Source organism: Anabrus simplex, chromosome 1, assembly GCF_040414725.1.
Source record: "Anabrus simplex isolate iqAnaSimp1 chromosome 1, ASM4041472v1, whole genome shotgun sequence".
NCBI lineage: Eukaryota > Metazoa > Arthropoda > Insecta > Orthoptera > Tettigoniidae > Anabrus > Anabrus simplex.
This window is the reverse complement of record NC_090265.1, coordinates 1,707,439,153-1,707,461,820: the sequence shown is the minus strand read 5'-3', so window position 1 is coordinate 1,707,461,820 and position 22,668 is coordinate 1,707,439,153. Positions and strand designations below refer to the sequence as shown.

General features: G+C 42.3%; 1 protein-coding gene across 1 annotated transcript in view; it reads right to left on the bottom strand.

Moving 5' to 3' along the window:
* Positions 1 to 22,668, bottom strand: part of LOC136858700 (hydroxyacyl-coenzyme A dehydrogenase, mitochondrial) — a 153,470-nt gene that overhangs the window by 36,583 nt on the left and 94,219 nt on the right. Inside the window, exon 5 of the mRNA XM_067138438.2 lies at positions 6,796 to 6,958. Coding sequence (XP_066994539.2) covers positions 6,796 to 6,958 — 163 coding nt within the window. The remainder of the gene's footprint in view (positions 1 to 6,795; positions 6,959 to 22,668) is intronic.

The following is a 22,668-nucleotide window of genomic DNA, read 5'->3' as shown; positions in this document are numbered from 1 at the left end:
TGAATGGGGTTTTCTGCCCCTCTGGTAAAACTTATTTTGAAGTAAGGTTGGGCTGATTGCCCACGAATTGTGAAGCAAGGGCGCTGAGCCCAAATCTAGTAAATATTGTACATACATTTTGTTGACTTGCTACTCTGTACCTGCAATGCTTGTTATTTCGTCATTTTAAAAAGAAAATATAACCCTGTTTAAATTTTACATTAACTTTGATTCCGTGGTTTGAGACCCGTTCACGCCCGCACCTTCTTTCACCTCTACCTACCACTAAAACTCGGTAACAATAATAATAATAATAATAATAATAATAATAATAATAATAATAATAATAATAATAATAATAATAATAATAAATCGAATACTGACAATAATATCTCTAACTTCTACATATAATTCGGGGGTGTGATATATGTACTATCACAACTTCAATAAACCAAGGTTGCAGGAGCGTACGCACACCCACCGAAATTTTGATGTTTAGAACTTATTAAGTGAGGCAAGCATGTAAATGAAGATTTTAGGTGGCTCATTGCTTGTATTTGTCAACAATGTGTTGATGCTTCCATTAATAAATATACAGTATATAAGTTTTTCTTTTAAAAGCAATCATCCTGAGCCAATGAACTTCATTTCTGCACTTAACATTTTGTGACAATGATATGTTCGCAACAGTACATCGAGTACTGAAACTGTTTGCTGTCTTACTAGTAACCACTGCCACACCAGAACGCTCTCTTCCATCCCTGAGATATTTAAGAGCTTATTTGCAGATTATGACTGCACAGAAATTATTGAATGTGTTAGTTCTATTGTACACACACACAAATACATGCGACCGTAGATAATATAGTGGGCCTCCGTGGCTCTGGTGGCAGTGCATTGGCCTCTCACCACTGGTCCCCCTGTGGGTGGGGGCGGTAGAATAACACCCACGGTATCCCCTGCCTGTCGTAAGAGGCGACTAAAAGGGGCCCCAGGGGCCCTGAATTTTGGAGCGTGGGTTGGCAACCATGGGGCCCTTAGCTGAGTCCTGGCATTGCTTCCACTTACTTGTGCCAGCCTCCTTACTTTCATCTATCCTGTCCGACCTCCCTTGGTCAACTCTTGTTCTTTTCCGACCCCGAAGCTATTAGATTTGCGAGGGCTAGGGAGTCTTTCATTTTCACGCCCTTTGTTGCCCTTGCCTTTCTTTGGCCGGTAACTTCATTTCTCGAAGTGTCGGACCCCTTCCATTTTTTCTCTCTGATTAGTGTTATATAGAGGATGGTTGCCTAGTTGTACTTCCTCTTAAAACAATAATCACCACCACCACCACCACCACCACCACCACCACCACCACCACCACCTCTCACCACTGGGTTCCGTTGTTCAAATCCCGGTCACTCCATGTGAGATTTGTGCTGGACAAAGCGGAGACGGGACAGGTTTTTCTCCGGGTACTCCGATTTTCCCTGTCATCTTTCATTCCAGCAACACTCCGCAATATCATTTCATTTCATCTTTCATTCATTAATAATAATTGCCCCAGAGGAGTGCGACAGGTTTCGGCAGCCAGCACAATTCCTATTCTCGCCGCTAGATGGGGGCTTCATTCATTCCATTCCTGTCCCGATAGAATGACTGGAAACAGGCTGTGGATTCATTTTCGTAGAAATAATCCACGACTTGGTCAAAAAACATAGGAGACGTCTGCTATTGCAATCAACAACATGAATACAGATGTGTCTTCATGGGCGCCCGCAAGGGGAGGGGGGCAAAAGGGGCGCTCTCCGCCCCCCCTGGAATTCTAAAAAGGTTGATGTTCAATTGTTTAATATCATACCAGATTATTTCATAAGCTGAACTTACTGACAGTCATCTAGCATCTGTTATAACCGGAAATTTCTGTAAACAATTTAATGTTGCTGACGATATATAGGTTTTTATATTCAAGAAAATTGTTAATGTGCGCCCCCCCCCCCCTGGAAAAGATCCTGCGGGCGCACATGAGTATCTTAATGTTATTGTCTTATATTGAAAGTTTTTGGTATAGTGTGCCTAATTTTACAATATGCACCCAACATTAATATACAGAAGTCCTCACATTATCCCACCCACCCCTAAGTCCCTACAAAAAGAACAAATTGAGTTCCACACAAGAAGGAAAAAACTACGCGGGAGGCTGTACCTGGAACAGTCGCTAGAGCTAGAATTACCATATCGGAAAATGAAGAAACGGGGGGTGGGGGAGGGGGATTTGCCATACTGTAAAGTTTAACAACTGGGGGAATTCATATCCTGTGGTTTATTTTACATATTTTTTACTGGCTTGGACTTCGTTGTTGGTTTTCTAGAAAATCAGTTTTAGAGACAGTGCTGCCATAGTGCTGTACACGAGTGAGTGAGTAGCTGCGTGGTTAGGGACACGCAGCTGTGAGCTTGCATTCAGGAGATAGTGGGTTCGAACCCCACTGTCGGCAGCCCTGAAGTTGGTTTTCCGTGGTTTCCCATTTTCACATCAGGCTAATTCTGAGGCTGTACCTTCACTAAAGCCACTTCTGGTACTATCCTGTCCCATCTTGCCATAAGACCTATCTGCGCTGATCCGACGTAAAGCGAATTTTTTTTTAAAAAAAAGGACTGTACAAATGTTACATTTTTCATGGTGTACGGCAGAATTAGCAACAATTTTACTTTTTCAACCGTGAACTTACGTCGCTTGACCATCCATTTAAACGTTTTAGAAGAGATTTTTTTCTCTACAGCTGCAGTATATGTAGGTAAGGCAAAGTAGTACTGTAGCACTCTTACCAATTCAACACAATCAACATTACTGGACTGATACCATTTCTGTTTAAAATGAGTTTAACAGAGACTCGCTAAAATAAAATAAACTTCTGTCCTCATCCTGAGATGGTGCAGCTCTTTTAGGCACATCCCCGATGGAGGTGAGCTGCATGTACCATTTCAACCGCATACCAGCCCTCCTACCATTCTTAAATTTCTGTCAGGGCTGGGAATCGAACCCGGGCTCCGGAGGACGGCAGCTAACAACACTAACCGTTACACTAACTGATGTCCGGCCTCCGGAGAGGCCTGATGCAGGTCTTTTGATTTGACACCCGTAGGCAACCTGCGCGTCGTGATGGGATGAAGACGGCAATACACCCAGTCGCCGTGCCAGGGAAATTAACCAATTATGGTTAAAATTGTCCGCCTCTGTGGTGTAGTGTTTAGTGTGATTAGCTGCCACCCCCGGAAGCCCGGGTTCGATTCCCGGCTCAGCCATGAAATTTGAAAAGTGGTACGAGGGCGGGAACGGGGTCCACTCAGCCTCGGGAGATCAACTGAGTAGAGGGGGTTCGACTCCCACCTCAGCCATCCTCGAAGTGGTTTTCTGTGGTTTCCCCACTTCTCATCCAAGCAAATGCCGGGATGGTACCTAACTCAACGCCACGGCCGCTTTCTCCCCTCTTCCTTGCCTATCCCTTCCAATATTCCGATCCCCCACAAGGCAGCCGTTCGACATAGCAGGTGAGGTCACCTGGGTGAGGTACTGGTCCCCCTCCCCAGTTGTAACCACGACACAAAGTCTCACACTCCACGACATTGCCCTTGAGGTGGTAGAGGTGGGATCCCTCGCTGAGTCCGAGATAAAAAAACCCTGGAGGGTAAACGGATTTAAAAGAAGAAGAAGTATATTAAACAATGATATGATAGGTGAAAAACTAAAGGGGGTTGGGGGAAGCGTGTCAAAAACAGGTGGTTCCCAGTAAAATTGGGTACCAGCAATATGGTAATCCTAGCTCGAATTATGAACGTGTATTGTAATTAGAAATTATAAACAATTTGAAATTTTTACATCGTTTCATTTATTCATTTAAATTTTCATTTACACCATTTTTAGCAAATATCTAAACTTTACTGAACAATAATGAATGATGTGAGAAATAAGAAATGTGTGATTCACAAATCTTTTGATTTGTCATTTGATTTTACAAGCACTGCAGGATCGTTGGTTCCCTTGGTCAACTCTTGTTCTTTTCGACCCCGACGGCATTAGGTTGCGAATTCTAGGGAGTCTTTCATTTTCACGCCCTTCATGGCCCTTGTCTTCCTTTGCCGACATTTTCTTTTTTCAAAGTGTTAGCTCCCTTCCATTTTTTCCTCTGCTGTATAGAGGATGATTACCTAGTTGTAGTTCCTCTTAAAACAATAATCACTACCACCACCACCACCACCTGCAGATGTACTGTATTTTGGTCCTATTCTACTCCTTATTGAGTCTAGTTTCCTCACGCATATGTTTTATACAGGCCTTTATCGCCTTATTAGTCTTATATTTGGACTTTTTTCTGAAGTACGCGAACATTTTTTTTTTTTTTTTTTTTTTTTTTTTTGCTATTTGCTTTACGTCGCACGGACACAAATAGGTAATATGGCGACGATGGGGCAGGAAAGGGCTAGGAGTGGAAAGGAAGCGGCCGTGGCCTTAATTAAGGTACAGCCCCGGCATTTGCCTGGTGTGAAAATGGGAAATTACGGAAAACCATCTTCAGGGCTGCCAACAGTGGGGTTCGAACCTACTATCTCCCGAATACTGGATACTGGCCGCACTTAAGCGACTGCAGCTATCGAGCTCGGTCATTCATCATTTTTCAGTCACAAAACTTTCAATATGTTATTTATTTACGGTTACATTTTATTAGTTCTGGTGTTTTCTGGCGCCGGTCCTGCGGTGTAGGCCTCTTACCGGAGGCCCCGGGTTCAATTCTCGGTCAAGTTATGGATTGTTACGTGGATGTGAAGGCTGGTTCGAGGTCCACTCAGCCATGATTACTAATTGAGGAGCTATCTGACGGTAAGATAGCGGCCCCGGTCTAGAAAGCTAAGAAAAACGGCCGACAGATTTCGTCGTGCCGATCACACGACATCTCGTAATGTGAGGCCTTCGGGCTGAGCAGCGGTCGCTTGTTGGGTGCTGATCAATGGGGTTTGGTCTGGTTTGTTTTCGGCTTTTTCTGATAGATTTCGTAAGTCACATAAAATGGCATGTCATTCGCCTCTGTACGACATGTAAATCGACTGCAGAAAACATGCGATATCAAATCAAATCAAAATAACTTTATTTACAAATAACGTGTCTACCTCGGTGGCAAATGATACACAAAAATACATAATTATCAAGCACTAATTTTAAAATTGAAAACATCCTAAAATACTGCACTGCGCAATTTACACTAACAATTTTTCTATTAAACACACAGCTCATCCTGTATATTATGTATATTATTTGCAAAATTCTACTCATAATATATTTTGTATTTGCATACATAATGTTTCCAGCAAGGTATCTGTATGAGTGGAACGAGTGATTGTGTGTGAAAATGATATGAGATTATTGTACAATAAAATAAAATATTGGGTTAATATGATAATTTAAATTAAATTAATAAATCCGCACTGTATTTACGAAGTAGAAGTAGCCTAAACATAGCTAGTAATAACTACAGTACTGTATTTAACTTAGATCTAGTATTGCAAGGATACAATTAGTTAAATTTCATGTAATATTTTTATTAAGCTTACTAGTATTTTTACGTTCGTATTTCTTTCGTTGTGTATTGAAATGAGTATTTTTTTTCAAATCTGCATTATGTAGGCAGTTCCTTTTTCTTTATTTCTTCTTTGCGTGTATATATTCATATTTTTGTCTTAAATATTAGTGTTATTTGTATTTCTTAGTGTTTTAAGTTAATCAATATCATTGTATTAACGAATAATATGTGTGTGGTTAAGTGTAAGAAAGGGCCAAGAACCCTAACTTCGCCACAGAAAATAAAGGCTTTTATCTATCTATCTATCTATCTAATATACAGTATGTAGAATCACTTCAAATAATACTATACAACTGCTATAAGATTTACATTTACATTACTTTTTTTTCTTTCTTTTTACCTATTTTGGTAACTAACATGCATAACGACCCGCTGCGTCTTAACCAGAGCCCCTTTTGCCACCGTTTTTAAGAGTTCCTGAAGAGCCTTCACAGCTACCGTAGCGGCCCCAAGGCCTTCGAATTCCCTACTGTACTTCACCTCTACAGGCAGTCCCCTATTGCGGCTGTTCAATCTCCACAGACAAGAGGATGGAATTAATTTATTCACAAAGTTACGTATATACAATAACCTGCACAGGGCGAATGGCCTTTGTAATTTATTTTGCCTGTAGCTGTTCTCGAATAACTGATCAGATTTTGGAAAAAGGATCAAACACTTCCCGTGGTAAACTGTGTTACTCCTTCACGCCCTTCCCAATGAATGAAAATTTACCCCAATCACTTCTGCTAAAATCCCTTCTTATTTTATACTTGTGGTCAGCCCTGCCGATATCATTATTTTCCAACTGAAGCCTCACGGATTTTCCCCCATGCTTCCTCTCCTGTATAGGCTCTATATAATCTTATAAGTCTAGTGTTCTCCCTTCTCTTACTTAAAGCTTCCCACCCAAGTTTCTTTATGAGTAAGGAAACGCCACCGCGTTTACATGTCGTCATCCATTGAATTGCCTTTACAATATAGTACTGTATGAGGCAATGAAATGACGAAAAACAGTGACAAGAAATTAAGAGTAGAGCCTTCTGTTATTTGAAATATTGCGGAGTTTACTTTAAACAAGATTTTTGTCGATTTCAACTAGATTTCAATGGACAGCGGATCTTCACCAGGAAAACTGGGAGAATCCTACCTATAACAAGACATTACACAATTCTGAGTAAAACTGAAGAAAGAAAAATTAGATTTATGGAGACTGTCTCACCTCTCTCCAACATGCGTACAGCCTCGGCCACGTAAGGTACAAGCAGCCTGTTCACCACGAAGCCAGGGGTGTCCTTACACGAAACGGTCGTCTTCCCCACAGCCTGGCTGAAGGCCATCATCTTCTCGTACGTGTCGTCAGATGTCTCCGAGGTACGGATCACCTATACAATAAAACATATACAGTCAAGTGTAAAGATAACACTCGTTCATTAGAAATTAGCACAAGTGAATCTTGAATGTTCAAAATATCTTGGTTAAGGATCCTTTATCCTTAGCATAATAGAAGTGTCTTATCGTATTCAGAAGAATCTGTTCGAAAGACAACGGAATGAAAATGAAAATCGACCACCTGTTTCCAGTCATTCGATCGCGTGAGGGGTGGAATACAGTGACTCTATATGTATTAATCGCACACTTTTTAGTAATAGATTTGTGTACCGGAGTGAGGATTAAGGATGGAGCTCTCACGGTTCCCGTAATACTGCCAACTGAATGGAAATGAAATCTGAATTGAATCGATAATACGATCGATCGATATGAATTTTCTAAACCTTTAGCCAACAACTGTGTCACACACACACACATTATATAACATTATATAACATTTCTCGATGCGAATCTTGTTCCTAGCATCAATTCTATATAGTTTGGCTTTGCTGTGTAAACAACAACAGTACTAGTACGTAAAGTGTACGACAGATGTCGCACAGCGATGCATAAGCGAGTCATAGTTTGTGTTTCAAATGTTGTCAATACGAATCTCGAAGATTGCCGAGGTCGACCGATTCAGCACTAGGGTGTCCGTCTATCACTAAAAAGTGTGCGAGAAATACAGTGTAGCCAACGAGTGCTTCATTCTGATTGGCTCCGCCATGTTTTAACCAAATGTCCCGTCAGCTGATTTAAATGTATGTATTCCGCGCAGGGTAAGATCACTCATTATGCAATTTCAACGAAGTACAGACTACCTATTTTAAATTTTATACTACCGGTACCGAAAATATGTTTTTATTAAACAAGAGGAATTATTTGGTATTATTAGTTTCGAAATGTCTGCGAATTTACGTATTTCTGAGGTCTGAATTTCGAAGAAAATTGCGCCAGGCTGTTGTGCTTGTGCATGCAGAAACAGATACGGAAAGTGTTTTAAAATTATTATTTTTTACAATTTATTTGACTTTTGGTCCATCGACCATACAGTCAGCAAAAACATTAAAAATTCACAAGTCACACAGTAACACACACACACACACACACACACACACACACACACACACACACACACACACACACACACACACACACACACACACACACACACACACACACAGGAATGAAATGACATAAATGGCAGACAGAAAATATCACATGGAAGTCTCTTTCACCAAACTCCCTGGATGTTCTGACATTTACGATATATATATATAGGCCTATATATTTAACGTGACTAAAATCAATATTAATGTCTGATAAAATAAAAGCGGTAAAAAGACACAAATTATATACACTGACTGACAGAGCAAATGCAACACCAAGAAGGAGTGGTCAGAACTTTATGCCAATTGCAGGGTAGACTGACGTCACTGAGGTATGCTCATGATGTGAAATGCGCCGCTGTGCTGCGCACGTAGCGAACGATAAATGGGACACGGCGTTGGCGAATGGCCCACTTCGTACCGTGATTTCTCAGCCGACAGTCATTGTAGAACGTGTTGTCGTGTGCCACAGGACACGTGTATAGCTAAAAATGCCAGGCCGCCGTCAACGGAGGCATTTCCAGCAGACAGACGACTTTACGAGGGGTATGGTGATCGGGCTGAGAAGGGCAGGTTGGTCGCTTCGTCAAATCGCAGCCGATACCCATAGGGATGTGTCCACGGTGCAGCGCCTGTGGCGAAGATGGTTGGCGCAGGGACATGTGGCACGTGCGAGGGGTCCAGGCGCAGCCCGAGTGACGTCAGCACGCGAGGATCGGCGCATCCGCCGCCAAGCGGTGGCAGCCCCGCACGCCACGTCAACCGCCATTCTTCAGCATGTGCAAGACACCCTGGCTGTTCCAATATCGACCAGAACAATTTCCCGTCGATTGGTTGAAGGAGGCCTGCACTCCCGGCGTCCGCTCAGAAGACTACCATTGACTCCACAGCATAGACGTGCACGCCTGGCATGGTGCCGGGCTAGAGCGACTTGGATGAGGGAATGGCGGAACGTCGTGTTCTCCGATGAGTCACGCTTCTGTTCTGTCAGTGATAGTCACCGCAGACGCGTGTGGCGTCGGCGTGGAGAAAGGTCAAATCCGGCCGTAACTGTGGAGCGCCCTACCGCTAGACAACGCGGCATCATGGTTTGGGGCGCTATTGCGTATGATTCCACGTCACCTCTAGTGCGTATTCAAGGCACGTTAAATGCCCACCGCTACGTGCAGCATGTGCTGCGGCCGGTGGCACTTCCGTACCTTCAGGGGCTGCCCAATGCTCTGTTTCAGCATGATAATGCCCGCCCACACACTGCTCGCATCTCCCAACAGGCTCTACGAGGTGTACAGATGCTTCCGTGGCCAGCATACTCTCCGGATCTCTCACCAATCGAACACGTGTGGGATCTCATTGGACGCCGTTTGCAAACTCTGCCCCAGCCTCGTACGGACGACCAACTGTGGCAAATGGTTGACAGAATGGAGAACCATCCCTCAGGACACCATCCGCACTCTTATTGACTCTGTACCTCGACGTGTTTCTGCGTGCATCGCCGCTCGCGGTGGTCCTACATCCTACTGAGTCGATGCCGTGCGCATTGTGTAACCTGCATATCGGTTTGAAATAAACATCAATTATTCGTCCGTGCCGTCTCTGTTTTTTTTCCCCAACTTTCATCCCTTTCGAACCACTCCTCCTTGGTGTTGCATTTGCTCTGCCAGTCCGTGTATTTAAAACACTGTATTTGAGAAATTGCGCTGAAGTAACTTAAACTCTCTGTTTACGACAGGAGAAAGAAGAACTGGCACGCTGGTTAGAGACAGTCTCTTTCACACCACATATTCCTTGGATATTATGACTCTCACAATTCATGATTTGCACTTTTTTTCTCCTGAACGTGACGAAAACCATTACAATTTTTTTTATTAAGAGAGGTAAAAACAAAGAGAAGGAAACGAATTATATATTTAGATCACTATTTTTGAGAAATTCGGCTAAAATCGCATATACTTTCTGGTTGGCAGAAGAAAGAAGAACTAGCACACTGGTTGGAAATGGAGTTCCAATTTTAATAAATTTTGAGAGCATTACTGTTCGTGCAGCACTGTACTTTGAACAAACAAATACAACGTGGTTCAAATCCGCGACACACGGAGGGTCATACTCACACGTGGGAGAGTCCAACACTTTTATACGGTAGAGATGGTCGGCGTAACATCCGTGTCCGAGTCGCATGCGTATAAGGGATGTGATGTGACGTAAAATGAAATTGGTCAGTTGCTTTTTTATTTTTTTTATTTTCAGCTCTGAAAGTAGCACGTTACAAGACGATCCCAGCAACGAATAGAGTTGTCTCATGCGTTATAAAGGTAACGATAATAACAAAATGGGTTAGTAATTTTATGAAGGCCAAGGCAGTAAATGTCATATTTCTCCGTTAGTATCCGCCGTATCGTAAACCAGTAGGTTACATAAGGAAAGTTGTTTAGAATATACTTTCCGATCTCTTATGTTTCATGCGACTTTATCGTGTAGAAAAACAACAGAGATTTTCACGATTTTATCATTTTTCACAAATTTTCAAATATCCCCGTAAATACCTGTACATAACAAAAGTTACAGAAAAGGTCACTCCCGATCATTTATGTCTCATTCATTTTCACCGTATGAGACATCATGATTGATATATTCTCGAATTTAAGCTTGTGTGGCTTATCTCTTAAAGGACGTGATTATAAGTGCCGCCTAGCATCAAGTTGAGTTTTCCCACACATTATAATGATAACAATAATAGTCCGACTCCATGGATGAATGGTCAACGTACTTCCTTTCCGTTCAGAGGGTCCCGGGTTCGATTCCCGGCCGGGTGGGGCTCGGGCTTGGGGACTAAGTACTTGTGTTTGTTCCAACACTCATATTTAGACAACACACCACTCTATAAACCACCACAGAAACACGCAATAGTGATTACATCCCTCCGAATAGCATTAGAGTCAGGAAGGGCATCCGGCCGTTAAACAGGGCTAAATCCACATATGTGTGACGCAGTTCGCTCCCACAACCCCGCAGTTGTGGGAAGAGCTGTAGAAAAAGGAGAAGGTAACGATAACAGTAATAAGTGAAATGTGAAATGTCGTATGTCGAATGGCTTTTAGTGCCGGGTATCCCAGGACGGGTTCGGCTCGCCAGGTGCAGGTCTTTCTATCTGACTCCCGTAGGCGACCTGCGCGTCGTGATGAGGATGAAATTATGATGAAGACAAAACATACACCCAGCCCCGGTGCCATTGGAATTAACCAATTAAGGTTAAAATCCCCGGCCCGGTCGGGAATCGAACCCGGGACCCTCTGAACCGAAGGCCAGTACGCTGACTGTTCAGCCAACGAGTCGGACACAGTAGGCCCCTAATAAGTAATAACAATGTATTGGCAAAAGCTATAGTAGCAAACAGAATGTTTAAAATACAGCGGATACGAACCAGTACTAACAGAACCGGGGCACAGAATTAGTCGCACATCGTGGAGATGATGATGCTGATGATGATGCTTGTTTAAAGGGGCCTAACATCGAGGTCATCGGCCCCTCATCGCGGAGATCGAACCGAGGGTGTTCAGTAACCGAGTCCTGAATACAAGTACTCCGAGATCAGAATAAATGCTTGTTTTCACCGAGCAACAAATAGTATTTCTCGAAGTATATTGTATAGTGTTATCAAAATGTAATTGTTCATTGCGGGGATCAACCCGTAGCCGTCATTAAAAGAGCGCTATACACAACTACCCTGGGACCATGGCAGTACTTTGTTTTCACCACTAAAAAGTAGCAGGTTTTCGTTATTAGCTCGAGTAGAATGATATAGTATATTATATTAACAAAATTTTGTCTACTCATCGATTAACTAATCATATTATTTTTCTATCTTTATATACATACCGATAAGTCATACATAAAGAACTACAGTTCTATGCATAGTTTGAAAATATTGCGTTGTATTCCGTATATTCTGATATGTAAAACCATGTAATCTGGAATATGGTAATGTTAAGTTTAAAAAAAGTAGGCTAACTTTAATAATTGTGACTTGTATTCCACGCGTAAATCTAAATGTTGAAGTCTGTTGTAACCACAAAGACGCACAACCCCCTGTGGGTGGGGGCGGTAGAATAACACTCACGGTATCCCCTGCCTGCGGCAAGAGGCGACTAAAAGGGGCCTCAGGGGCTCTGAACTTTGGAGCGTGGGTTGGCGACCACGGGGCCCTCAGCTGAGTCCTGGCATTGCTTCCACTTACTTGTATCAGGCTCCTCACTTGGTCAACTCTTGCTCTTTTCAGACCTCGGCGGTATTACGTATGGAGGCCTAGGGTGTCTTTCATTTTCATGCCCTTCGTGGCCCTTGTCTTCCTTGGCCGATACCTTCATTTTTCGAAGTGTCGGATCCTTCCATTTTTTCTCTCTGATTAGTGTTATATAGAGTATGGTTGCCTAGTTGTACTTCCTCTTAAAACAATAATCACCGCCACCACCACTACCACAAAGACGCGCACACAAGATGCTGTCAGTCGTGTACACTTTTTTATTTAAGAAGTGTATACATATTACACACACACACATTAATGAACTGCCGCCTTGAACAAAACACTGCCACGAAGAAGAAGAAGAAGAAGAAGAAGAAAAAGAAAAAGAAGAAGAAGAAGAAGACTGCAACACTTGCACGTCCACCAACTACCAACCCAACAAAGTCACAAGATGGGTTCACATACTTGGTTAACGACTTCCACTACAAGTCTCACTAAACAACTCCTCCAACTCCAAAGATTGCCTCTTTATATACATTGCCTCGTCAGGCTTCTAGAAGAGTATGACACAACATGTTTTCCCGTAATTTCTAGAGTCTCCAATAACCTATATACAACGAATGGAATTTTCTGTAACTGTCTAGTACCAAAGATACGTTGCTCTGGACTATTGCCCTGTGCTGCACAACATTAGATTGGATTTATACATCATATTTACAGGTAATAATAATATACTATTAATTACCTGTTTTTACATTAAATGAAAATCCACAGCCTGTTTCCAGTCATTCGACCGGGTCAGGAATGGAATGAATGAAGCCCCATCTAGCGGCGAGGATAGGAATTGTGCCGGCTGCCGAAGCCTGTCACACTCCTCTGGGGCAATGATTAATGAATGACAGAGGAAATGAAATGATATTGGAGAGTGTTGCTGGAAAGAATTATGACAGGGAAAGCCGGAGTACCCGGTGAAAAATCTGTTCCGCCTCCGCTTTGTCCAGCACAAATCTCACATGGAGTGACCGGGATTTGCACCACGGAACCCAGCGGTGAGAGGTCGATGTGCTGCCGCCTGAGCCACGGAGGCTCACACCTGTTCTTACATTAAATAAACTCATATTAATATACATATAGCAGACGTGTCGTGACGTAAACTCACATGTTTTGTTACGACCACGATTTATACCAAATAAAGTCCGTACATAACTACGTAAAATAATAATAATAATAATAATAATAATAATAATAATAATAATAATAATAACAGAGCTCGATATTGTCATTATTTGCCCATTGGGTTAGAGAATTGTTTCCAAGTTACACTAGTCCATTACACTTGCATCAAGTCTTACGTCAGGTTGTCAGACTCTGAATATCACACATACTCATAGGCCTATATACACACAGTAAAAGCAAAATAAATAACATCTTGAAACATACAACTAGTCTATCCTGTATTGAAACAAGATATCACTCTCCTTCATTTTGTATCATCTGACTGAGTAGGTACTTCGCTAAAACATGGCGGCTGGACTGAACTTGGACACACCGTACATAGAGTCACTGTAGGATGGAATGAATGAAGCCCCCATCTAGCGGCGAGGATAGCAATTTATTGTGCTGGGTGCTGAAACCTGTCGCACTCCTCTGGGGCAATGATTAATGACTGACAGATGAAATGAAATGATATTGGAGAGTGTTGCTGAAATGAAAGACGACAGGGAAAAAACCGGAGTACCAGGAGAAAAACTTGTCCCGTCTTCGTTTTGTTCAGCACAAATCTCACGTGAAGTGAGCGGGATTTCAACCATGGAACCCAGCGGTGAGAGGCTGGCGCACTGCCGCCTGACCCACGGAGGGCTCTTTGAAAGGCAACAGAATGCTGTCAGTTAAAAACAATCCCAAAACTTTAACAATAGTTGGCCCCAACCGTCGGCTGTTCTGAGAATGGTTTTCCGTGGTTTTCCATTCTCCTGCACTAAGGCAAATGCCGGGACAGTTCCTAGTTCCTCGGCCACAAACCCCCTCACACCTTCTCCGAGTATCTCCTTCACCGCAACAAATCTCCCGGCCTGAGAGACGGCGTCACCGTCTAAGAGGCCCGCCTCCCCCTTCAGGGGAGGAATGAAAACATTTTAGTAGTAAAGCAAAGCAAAGCAAAGCAAAGCAAAGCAAAGCAAAGACACCTCCGTACAGACCATGAAGGCCCTTGGAGGAGTGGAAGGTAAAGGCTTCCACTATTGTTAACCTCGGCACGTGATGGGGTAGAGTAGTTAATTCTACGCCCGGCCACCTTTGCCCCCAGGAATTAACTTGGTACTCATTTTTGGTGTAGGCTGAGTAAACCCCAGGGCATATGCACCTCCGGAAGTGGAAATCTCGTTTCGTAAATTTTACGACTTCCTGGCGGGGATTCGAACCCACGTCTTTCCGAGCAAACCGAGCACGTCTTTACCGCCTCGGCCAGGCAGCCCCTACACTTTTGTAGTAGTACATAGTTAAATAATATTCATAATACATTATGTAAATATAGTGATAGAATGTATGTCCAGCGCTTGTCTCGTATCTCTACGAGGTCGGATATGAAATAAGTTTTACGACCGGATGCCCTTCCTAACGTCAACCTCATCAGAGGAGTTAATGAGACGAAATATATAAGAAGGGAGAGGGTGAAACCTGATGCCGGCACATAGCCTACTCCTATCGAATAGCACCAAGGGGTCTCCTCAAGGCTTTACGTCCCCATCCGATGAACGAATCACCAACAGCCTCATATGCCCTCACTCCATATGAGCACTGCAGAAAGGTTTGGAGTTGAATCCAGGCTTTTGACACGCAATCTAGTGATTAGAAATTGTATACCACCACCTCTCCTTCCCTGCCGGCCAACATTCCGATGATGATAATTTTTTTCAACCAATAGGACTCGAACCGGCTAACCGCGGTGTCAAACCATGCGAACTTGACACCTTAAGGAGACACTATAGTGAAATTTCATGAATTTTGAGGAAAATATCGAAATTGGGCTTAAAACTCTAAAAAATACCCTGATGTGTGTTCTTTCGAAAAATGCCGCCATTTTTAAAGCCCACAGCGCCTCCTCTGAATGGCGCTGCGCTAGCATTTAACTGTCCTATGCTCTACTGGACATGCCCTTCCAGTTGCTGCTAAGAAATCATCCCTTTCTTACGTCCCTCTCATTTGGATTTCAAATGTAATCTAAGAATTGAGTAGCAGATATGGTATTATGTATGATGTAGTTTTAACAATAATGCCAACATATCAGAGACTTGCATCAGATGCACTTATACAATGGTGCACAAAAAGGAAGACACAAAATCCAAATGAAAGCCTTCACAGTGTTCTTTGGAATAAATGTCCAAAAGAAGTATTTGTTACTAGGAATAAACTTCAGCTTGGTATTGTGAGTGCTGTAAGTGAGTTCAATATGGGGTGTGTTAGAACACTTGAAGCCCTTCAGTCCATCACAGGGAAGCCAGTACCAACTTCTGCTGTGTAAATCAGTCACCAGCAAGACCAAAGGCACATACAGCAAAGAGCTAAGGAAAAGGAATAAGGTGATTAAAATATCACTGGAGGAGAGAAGAAAGAAGTCTGAAAGGCATACTTATTGTGCAGGACAGTTCTAAAGTGAGTGAAATCGCACAGATTTTTATTTTGCACTTTATGGCTCAGCAAAATCTTCACGATTTCTTTCAGAAAAAAATAATCCCTTATCATCCAATTTTTGTCTGATGTAGGTGAAATTTTACACAGTAGCAGTTAGATAGCTGATGCATAAATATCAGTGTGCATTTTGATGTTTAAGGTGATTCAATTCTTTTTTTTTTTTTTGACCTACCAAATATTGTGTGTACACATATTTTAAAAATTTAAACATTACATTAAAAACATTCTACAGGCCAATGTATTTCTCAAATAACATACTCTGATACTGACGTTTGTTGGCATAACTATACAGCACATTTGTGCAAAATTTGGTGCCAAATGGAAAAAATATTGTGATGCAAAGGACTTTCTTTAACGATGCTGATAAAAGGAAATAAAAATATCCCACTCAAAAAGTCACATAGGTACAATATTGAAAGTTGGTTGCATTAATATATCTGAGGAGTTACACCTCAGAAAAAAATTGGTAGAAATTCATTGAAAAATATAGAAGTTAGAAATTTCACTATAGTGTCCCTTTAACTATCATGGCCAAGGGGCGGGCTATAAACTGCGATAGAATATACAGTAGTTTAATAATAAAATACACAACGCCAACTCAGCACTTAACTAATAATTGAATGACTGAATTGTAATGAAATGTACACTGAAGAAAATGGAAATTGGAACACCCAGAAGGAGTGGTACTACATTGCTGCAATTGAACATGTATTCGGTTGTGATTCGATGATTACACTTTCAGGTCCCTCTGACCGCAAGTTTGGACAACAATCAATACAGGATGTGCCTACCACGAGCTGCAATGCATTGATGAATTCGTCGAGGCATGGAGTCAATAAGGCCCTGGATCGCTTCCTGAGGAATTGTGGCCCATGCTTGCTGCACTGCACGGGTCAGTTGTTCCAGAGTTGTGGGTGGCTGGGGAAGGTTGGCCAGTTGTCGACCCATCATGTCCCACACACGCTCAATAGGACTGAGATCCGGGGATCTCGCGGGCCATTCTAAGGTTGTGATGTCGTAGAGAGCTTCTCTGGAGATGCGTGCAGTGTGAACCCGGGCACTGTCCTGCTGAAACATCCCATTAGCAACGTTCGCCATCATAGGGACAACCACTGGATTGAGTACCCTATCAACGTACTGTCGAGCAGTCATAGTGCCCTCAACAAGCACTAATTGTGATTTCACATTAAAGTCAATAGCTCCCCAGACCATAATGCTTGGTGTTGGCCCTGTGTGCCTCTCGACAATAAGATCTGGGCGGCCCCTCTCCCCGGTACGTCGGCGCACACGATTCCAGCGATCACTGCGGGCAAGACAGAAGCGCGATTCATCACTAAAGACGACCCTATTCCATTCGTCGACCACGTCGATCTTTCTCGACACCAGGCCAGCCTTACACGTCGCTGTTGTGGGGTCATTGGAACACCTTCTGCAGGGACACGGGCTCGTAAGCCAGCTGCACGCAGGCGATTACCAACTCTTTGTTGTGTAACGTGGGGTGCCACAGCTGCTCGAATTTGCGCTGCTGTTGCATGGGGTTCCATCCGGGTCATCCGAATGATGCGGCGATCCTCTCTCACAGTCGTCTGTCGCGCTGGGCCTGTGCCAGGTCTATGAGTGTGGGTACCTTCATTTGACCACTGCTGCCATACACGTTGTACCGTAGATGCCTTTCGGCCAACACTTGCAGCGACAGTCCTTAGCGATAATCCAGCCTCACACAGTCCAATTATCTGAGCCCTCTCAAACGGCGACAGTTGTTGATAGCGTGCTCTTCTCTGTCGTCGAGGCATGTTTGACGGGGAACACTTCACTGCACAGACTGCAAGTCAACTACGCTACACCAGAGTCCGTATACAGGAGTTGATTCATCCGCGACCAATTACGTGGGGAGACCTGTAGCAACAATCCAATGGGTCTGAAAGTTTGATCGTTTACATACCTACATGGCATCGTTCCATACCTTGAAAATGAACACAAACGACCAATGCCTTCATGGTGTTGCAATTTCCATTTTCTTAAGTGTACTTTCCTAGGGACAGTCCCTAATTTCGTTTTTTCCTCTGAGGAAATTTGTCCCTGGATTTTAGAGGTGTGACAAACGCTTATTTTTGTGTAACTGTTACATCTGTCACAGCTACAATAAAGTAACTGTGAAAAGTAACAGTTAAAGTAACGTCCAACGTTACTCACCATTTACTGGTCACAGCCAGGCCCCTTTTCATAAAACTAACTAATAATATTACCTAATAATATTAGAACTCACAAAAATAATTATTAGTTAACCAAATTCTCTTTCATACAGATTTATACATGACTAATATCTTCACTAATAATATTAGTTCATTAGTCAGCTAATACAAATGGAGGTTAGAATCGGTCTGTTGCATAATATGTTCTTAGTTTGGGTTTGTTCCTAGCAGTAGGCTAATGCTTGACTACAACCGACTATTAATCCACATGTTCAAAAGGCTCACTTGATATTTTCATTGTTATGACTTCGATACATATGAAAATGGATAAAAAAAAGTGAAAATAATGTGAGAGAAGAAAATTTATTTGCGGAAAGTGATTGAGTTTAAGCGTCAACTATTCGCAGCCTTTTGCACACTATAATTCTCCTTGTTCCTTTTACTTTTTTATTTCATGTACTCTTAAAAATCTCTGTTGAGATGAACTAGAAAAATCTTTGTTTTGGTGTTGGTGGGAGCGGTAGAATAACAGCCACGGTATCCCCTGCCTGTCGTAAGAGGCGACTAAAAGGTGTCCCAGGACTCTCAACTTGGGAGCGTGTGTTGGCGAACATGGGGCACTGAGATGAGTCCTGCCATTGCTTCAACTTACTTGTGCCAGGCTCATTTTCATCTACCCTTCCGACCTCCCTTGTTCGACTCTTGTTCCTTTCCGACCCTGACAGTATTAGGTTGCGAGGCTGAGAGAGTCTTTCATTTACACACACTTCATGGCCCTTCTCTTCCTTTGGCCAATACCTTCATTTTTCAAAATGTCGGATCCTTTTCATTTTTCTATCTGATTAGTGTTATTATAGATGATGCTTGCCTAGTTGTAGCCTACTTCCTCTTAAAACAATAATCATCACCAGCATCATCTTGGTTTACTGGTGATATAAGCCAAGATTTTAAAAGATACTTGGAGTGTCCGAGCAGAACTGCACTAGAGAAACACAATGATACCGCGCATCACTACGAACCGGTAGAGTGCAATGCGAAGCTGCCATTTTAAGGTTATGCTTCATTCCTTGCAGTGGAACATTCTATTACCTACCAATCCTATCAAGCAAATACTCAAAAGTTATGTAATCTAACCTAAATCTCCCATTGTAACGGTATTCATATGTTTGTTACATGTCAGTACAGGCTGTTTTTGACGTAACATTTATTGAACCGTGAATACCTACACTCGTTCCTTATCACTATTTGAATCAGAGTCGACCATTTCAGTGATCTTCATGATTTTATGACAAAATATTAAAATACCGCTCACTTTGGTTTCACTAATAATATGAATTATGAGTCAAAATGCAATCTATATATATATATATAAAATAAGAGTTTTGTCTGTACATTGCACAGAATTTGAAAAGAATGGTATTTCTGTATCGGTCATGTCCATAGTAACAAGAAAATGTACTTTTTACTTTTCCGTAATGTCTGTCTGTCTATCTGTATGTACCCGCATCACGAGAAAACGGCTGAAGGGAATTTAATGAAAATCGGTATATAACATCGGGGGATGAGCCGCTACAATCTAGGCTATAAATAATTTTATACACGCTGAGTGAAATGGTAGTTTAGGGGAAGGCCTTAAATGCAATTATCGAATATTTATATTATTAGCAGTCCAATCGATAAATACTATATAACTAAAGTTATATAGAGTTAAATTTCCAATAAATTATGTCTTATACATTTTTACCGTACCGGCTCTGATAACACAGATATTAATGAATTTGTATTTTTGTTGCTAAGTACATATCAACGCCGAGCCACGAGGAAATGGGTTAACAGAATTTAATGAAAACCGGGGTGTCGCAGCAGTGATCGAGAGTGACTGGGAGAACTTCGCCCAACCTTCACGGCCTGTGACGTAGCCACAACGTCACTGTGGTTGAAGAGCATGCGCTCATCGCCTGCCAGCCCGCCCACTTACAGTGGTGGGCGCTTGCGGGACGGAATGCCCAGCGTGAGCATCTCTGGAGTAGACCAAGGAGATACCACTGAAATACTACTCGAGACGTTTTTATAAAAATGAAAAGTTGAAAATTCATAGAATATTATTGTTCATGTAAAACCGTGCTAACAGTGAGCACCGAAAGTCCGGGCATTCCTGGGGACAAGTGATTACATCCAGTAGAGATGGCTGAAAAAGAACGTAGCAGTTACTTTGTCACAGTTTCATGCCTGTCACTGTTACAAATGGAACGAGGACAAAAAATAACAGTTTGTCGAATAACGGCAACAGAATAACGTGCTAGTGAAAACAGTAACTGGGAAGTGGGAACTGTCATTAGTAGCAGCTTACAGACACAGAATCAGAGTTCAGATAGTACGCATGTCTTCCAAGTGAGAGCGCTTTCGTAGGAGATTGCTTTACGTCAAATACACTATAGTGTATAATAATACTGTTTAGTGTACTTGTTTAAGTTGCTGCTGTCATCTGGTAACTAAAGTGTAAACTGTTATGACATATTCAACAGCTCAGGGGTAATCGTTCACTCAGACATCGCGCGGGGATATCTCATCATCATCACCATCATCATCGGTTTACCCTCCAGGTTCGGTTTTTCCCTCGGACTTAGCGAGGGATCCCATCTCTACCGCCTCAAGGGCAGTGTCCTGGAGCTTCAGACTCTTGGTCGGGGGATACAACTGGGGAGTATGACCAGTACCTCGCCCAGGCGGCCTCACCTGCTATGCTGAACAGGAGCCTTGTGGAGGGATGGGAAGATTGGAAGGGATAGGCAAGGAAGCGGGAAGGAAGCGGCCGTGGCCTTAAGTTAGTTACCATCGCGGCATTCGCCTGGAGGAGAAGTGGGAAACCACGGAAAACCACTTCCAGGATGGCTGAGGTGGGAATCGAACCCACCTCTACTCAGTTGACCTCCCGAGGCTGAGTGGACCCCGTTCCAGCCCTCGTACCACTTTTCAAATTTCGTGGCAGAGTCGGGAATCGAACCCGGGCCTCCGGGGGTGGCAGCTAATCACGCTAACCACCACACCACAGAGACGGACGCGGGGATATCTACATTATAATATTATAAGTTTCACCCGTATAATTTTTCTTGTACCATAAATAAATTAGTATGCTAACTTTCCATGTTGATATTATAGATAACAAATTATAGATGACATAACATTAGTTCATTTTACTTAATCGATCCTCTTGTATGGGTTTGTGTCGAGGTTTGGCAGACAGATCATCGTGTTTTCTTGTCTTCTATCCTTCATCGGGGCATTGTCAAACTCACTCCTCTAGATTTCAGAAAATACGCTATGTTGTCTTCTCATTTCATCCGTTGTCTGCCTATCGTTAACTTTATAGCGAACAGTAATGTGTATTGTGCTGCACCGACTTTCTGGAGGGTAAACAGATTAAGAAAGAAAGTATAACTGGAATCATATTTGGCTTAACTTGTTTGATTGATGATGATGCTTGTTGTTTTAAGGGGCCTAACATCGAAGGTCATCGGCCCAGTTTGCTTAACCACACTAGGGTTACAAACATTGGAAATCGGAAACCTTACCTCAATTGGTTTTGCAGTATCACAAGAGTCATCTCGAGGTTCTTAAGTGTAAAGGATCGTCAGTTTTCAGACAGCACGTTTCGAAACATCGAGAAACTTCTCTCCTCATCAACGGATGTCAAGGGTTCACACTTCAAACAAGTAAGATCTTCCTCTTTAAAAAGCACTCAATATTTCACTTATCTTGTAGTTTATTTGAAACTCTTGGTTTTTTCAAGCGCTAGTTTCATTTGGTCATTTATTTCATTCCCTCTATTTTCATACATATTTCAAAAATATGCATTTACTAGTGAAAATATGTCTAATAGGTGATGGATGAACTAATCATTCGAATTGGGAGTGGGCAGTAAAAAATGGAGTCGAAGGCAGGAGAAGTTGCAAAATAAGCCGATAAGAACTAAAAAGGCTAAAAAGGATCAATAAGCCAAAAAACGCCGAAAAAGGCAAGAAAGGACAAATAAAACCTATTATTTTCTGGCCTACAAAGATCCACAACAAACATATATTATGTGGCACCTTGTCTTCAGACAACAGAGGAAAAAATCGAATTTTCCTCGACTTCCGAACCCTAGTTTCAGTTACATGAAAAAATTCGCTTTTACGTTTTCTCATTTATACATAATTTTAGCTGCCTCCGTAATGGATGACATCATGAGAACAGCAAAAGCAACATATGAAGGAAGAGAAATGAATATCATGTTACTTGCAGATGGTATTGTGATTTGGGGAGAAGAGGATATGAAGGTTCAAGAACAGTTGGATGTGGTAAATGGGAAGATCGAAGAATGTCGATTGAAAATAAGTGTAGAAAAGAGTAAAACTCTTGTTATGACTAGAAGGAAGAAAGAAGGGAAAGGTCAGATTAGACTTGCAGACAAGCCCCAGGAAGTAGTGGAGACATTCAAATATCTGGGGAGTGAATTA